Raw genomic sequence first — 4,347 nt, 5'->3', positions numbered from 1 at the left:
AAGAGAATGAGTGAGTCTTCAACGTTGAAGATTAGAAAGCTCTCTCTGACTCTCAGTACCCTTCTTAAATACTTAATTATTAACAGTGCGTGGAAATGTAAACAAAATATTGTACTATATATATTTTAATTTAATTTTCTGTCCATATGCTTTCATTTGACTTGTGTACATGGCTCTCTCTCTCTCTCTCTTAAAATGATAAAATAATATTTTTTTTAACTGTCCAAAAACCGGGGTCCTTATTTATAAGGCTCACACTACACACCAAAACTTCATTCAGATTAGAAAGTGAGAGTTTGGATTCTCAAAGACAGATATTGAGATTTTGCACACAGAGAGAGAGAGAGAGAGAGAGATGGGAAGAGCTCCATGTTGTGACAAGGCAAGTGTTAAGAGAGGGCCATGGTCCCCAGAAGAAGACACAAAGCTGAAGGAGTACATAGAGAAGCATGGAACTGGAGGGAATTGGATTGCTCTTCCTCAGAAAGCTGGTAAATTAATAAGCTAATGTTGTGATTTTATGACGAAAAATAAAAAGGCTTAAATGTGTTTTTGTGAGATCTCATATTTATGTGTACACCCTCTCTCTAATAAGTTCTATTTGGTTGCTAATGTTTATGATCAGGACTTAAGAGATGTGGAAAAAGTTGTAGATTGAGATGGCTCAACTATCTCAGGCCCAACATTAAGCATGGAGATTTCTCAGATGAGGAAGACAGAATAATTTGCAGCCTTTATGTTAATATTGGAAGCAGGTATAATAGTTACTAACATTTAATGCAACAACACTGATAGTATATATAGTGCAAAACAAATTACTTTTAGCACTTTCTCATCAATCTAAGCTGAAATCAATTATCTATATCCAGAATATTTCTCTGACATCTTTTTCCCCTCTTCTTTTTTCCCCTTTAATCGCCATCAACCACTTGCTCCGGAGAAACACTGATAAAGTTTCTATTAGTGTGTAAAGAGGTAAAACAATAAGAAATGAGAGAAAAAGGGCAACATAAACTAGTCCTTTTTTTAAAGGAAGAAAATTCCCTTTTTTCAAAAAATTAAACCTTTATTGTTGTTCAGAATCTGCCTATATAGCACTTCCTCATGCAAGCCAAGTTGATCCAAGTCCAACACCAGCATCCACTATGTCTAATTAAGATATTGAGTAAATAATATTTTGTTAATTGAAAACTTAATTAGCTTAACTTGTTAGAGTCGGCCTAGTGGTGAGAAGCATGAATAATAATACACACTTTTGACTCTAACAAGTTAAGAGTGTGTATTATTTAGATTGTCGTGTTTTATTTCTTATTTTACAATTTCTATTCAATTGTCGACCTAGTCGTGAGAAATCTAAATAACACCCACTCTAAACTTATTATAGTCGGACTAGTAGTGAGAAGTCTTTAATTTATGAGGTCTTAATTCAAACCATTTACATATAAAACTGAACTAACTTTCATGTATTTATTAACAGGTGGTCAATTATAGCTGCTCAGTTACCAGGAAGGACAGACAATGATATTAAGAACTACTGGAACACCAAGTTGAAGAAAAAGCTCATGGGTTTGCTTCCTCTTTCTCATCACAGAAAACAACCTTCATTTCCATCCTCTACCCTTCAAAACTCTCCACCCTCTCCTTCATCTGACCAACTTTACGGAGAGTACTGCACCTACACCCCCTTAACAACCACATCTTTCACAAGTAATATTGAACCCTTTTCCCTCCCTTCAAGTAACTACGCAAGCACAAGTACAACCTCAGTTTCTCACTCCTTTTACCAGAACCAAGACTCCATGCAACAATGCTATCACCCTACGAGAGACAACAACATGCTCATGTTTGGAAGCGAAGGAAGTTGCAGTACTTCCTCTGACGGAAGCTGCACTCAAGGCAGAGAAATTATCAAGCAAGAAGAAATTGGTTACCACAGCTACAATAATGATTATAACTTTATGCTTAATCACAGCAACAATATTAATGATGGAGAAAAGTCATGTTTTGGTGAGTGGTTTAGCCAAACACTACTAACACCGTTGGATTATGATCTTGAGGATATTAAGCAATTGATTAGTAGCAGCAGTAGCACTGCTAGCTTCAATAATGTTGATGAAAACAAGACAGAAGAGAAGGCCATGTACTACTACTACTACTAGTGCCTGCAAACTGATGATGATGACTGAATCTGACTACTGGTAAAAGATATGATGATGGAGAAAGGGTATGCTAAGTTGGTGTGGCAAAGATTCAGAAAAAAAAAAAATTGATGAGATCTTCTGGGGTTCTGCGTTCTCTGATGAAACATTTCTTGTTTTGACAGTACATGGTAAAAGCTTCTCTTATATTTTGTGCATATCTTCTCGGAATGGGTGATGATGATGACCACAACGACAAAGAAGAAAAAGAAGATGTTGTTAGATTTGTTTTTTGTTAAGTATTCTCTCCTAATCAGATATTAATGTTGTGAAAAAACACTCAATGATCAATTCAAATTATTTTATATCAGAGATTATAATTATATATATAACATAGTTTAGTGTGTTATAAGTACTACTACGCATTGTTATAAGTTGATCTTTATCTTCTCGATATGTATTATGTAATAGATATGAGAATTTGTGATTTTGTTATCTGTCAGATCGAGACTGCATATTTGAATTGAGCACTCCGTTGAAGAATCTTCTGCAAAAAAGAGAGAGATGAAGATGGCTACGTTTAGAAAGAAAACCTCAATTATCTTAGCACTAATAATAAACGGAAAGCTATGATATATGGCAAACAAAAGAAAGAGACTATGAGTCATGCTAGGGAAATTTTGTTGTCTTATGTGGAAGTCTGGGTGCTCAAGCTGTAACGCTAACTTGAAATTATGGAATAAATTATTAGCCGTTTTGAACAAGTTTCTTTCTTTTGATTAGTGTGACGACAACAAAGGCGGCAAAAACCATGAAACTTATTTCCTATTGTTCCTGCGAAACAGAAGCCATTGTTGACAATTTTACCCTGATTTTTAACTTTTGTTTATCTAAAAATTAAAAAAAAAAAAAAGAGGAAAAAATGTATATGCATTTAGAGTATACAATAGTCATATACTGCCATTTAGTTTCAGCACACCATATCTAATAAATTGGTTGAATTTTATAATAATTAATTAAAAAATAATATTAGCATCAATATATAACCATTAAATTCTAAAAACAAATGCTAAGTATTCTTTCTTTTTCTTTTAAAAAAGTAAAGCCAACATGTATTCACAATATAAACAACTTTCACATCATCAATTAATCATATATCATCATGATAAATTTGTTGTCTTTTAAATTAACTAATTTAAAAGTTATATCCAACATGATTTTTTATTAATTGAAAGTATAATGTAAAAAAAACCTACAAATAATACATGGAAAATAAACTTTTTAAAATTAGTTCAGCGTATTTCTCATAAAATTTTGAATATTTTTATCTATATTTTAAAATTTTACTTGAATTTCATGGTTATACTGTACTTTTAATCTTTACACCTGATATTCAGCTTTAATTTAGTTCTTATATAAAAGATGGTTAATTAGCTAGGTTTAATTTATAATTATTTTAAATTAACTCACTATCATGTATTATATATATAAAATTGTTTGTTTACCAAGATTACAATGGTTCAAAGTAGAATTATATTTGGATTCCTTAAATAAAATTTTAATTTGAGTCTTATAAATTAAAAAATATATATAATAGGAGAAGAGATCGGTGGTCAAATAGATTTTCCAATAGAAAATAATTATTAGCAAAGTCAGTAAATGTTTTGCATATTAAACAAAAAAAATGTTTATTTAGCGTTTAATACATTAAAGCATATGGATCACATAAAAAATGTGTAACATACATTAAAGATTAGAAACAATGTAATTTTGGTCCCCATTATAAAACTCAACAAATAATAATAAAAAATTGCGAGAGGCATATATATATATAGTACTGTAATATGTATATCTTTTTTCATTTTATTTTGCCAATGAGATTTATCTAGTCAAGCGAGTGAATGATTTCACTATTCTATAATATATTTAATCAGGATCACCTCCAGAGTCATGGTCTAACTATTGAGAACATTTAGATCGCATATAGTACTGGAACATAAAATAACGCATTAAATCTAAATGGACCCCATATACATGAACCCTCCCCTAGCTGGTGCTATTCCTTTGCTTTAATACACGAAAGAAATGCAAGATTATCAAATAACAAAATCAAACTCCACAAAAAGTACTTATATACAAATAGCACCAAATACTAATAAACAAAATCTTTATAGGTCTTCTATAGCTGTCAATATATATAGTATGATAT

General features: G+C 31.3%; 1 protein-coding gene across 1 annotated transcript; it reads left to right on the top strand.

Annotated features, from left to right (window-relative positions):
• Nucleotides 1–278: 278 nt before the first annotated feature.
• On the top strand, nucleotides 279–2,624 carry LOC100779919 (transcription factor RAX2-like). The gene is made up of 3 exons (NM_001255530.2): nucleotides 279–491; nucleotides 626–755; nucleotides 1,478–2,624. The coding sequence occupies exons 1-3, from the start codon at nucleotides 356–358 to the stop codon at nucleotides 2,157–2,159; spliced, it is 948 nt and encodes a 315-aa protein (NP_001242459.2). The 5' UTR covers nucleotides 279–355; the 3' UTR covers nucleotides 2,160–2,624.
• The last annotated feature ends 1,723 nt before the right edge of the window (nucleotides 2,625–4,347 follow it).

The sequence above is a fragment of the Glycine max genome, chromosome 12 (genome assembly GCF_000004515.6).
Source record: "Glycine max cultivar Williams 82 chromosome 12, Glycine_max_v4.0, whole genome shotgun sequence".
In the NCBI taxonomy this organism is placed as follows: domain Eukaryota; kingdom Viridiplantae; phylum Streptophyta; class Magnoliopsida; order Fabales; family Fabaceae; genus Glycine; species Glycine max.
The sequence above is the reverse complement of the archived record's forward strand: the minus strand, read 5'-3'. Positions and strand labels throughout refer to the sequence as shown.

What these genes read in the sequence shown, in the direction of transcription:
- LOC100779919 (NM_001255530.2), top strand. Translation starts at nt 356, where the DNA reads ATGGGAAGAGCTCCATGTTGTGACAAGGCAAGTGTTAAGAGAGGGCCA. An exon ending in TGCTCTTCCTCAGAAAGCTG is followed by an intron (nt 492 to 625) that starts GTAAATTAATAA and finishes GTTTATGATCAG; the next exon opens with GACTTAAGAGATGTGGAAAA. An exon ending in TATGTTAATATTGGAAGCAG is followed by an intron (nt 756 to 1,477) that starts GTATAATAGTTA and finishes ATTTATTAACAG; the next exon opens with GTGGTCAATTATAGCTGCTC.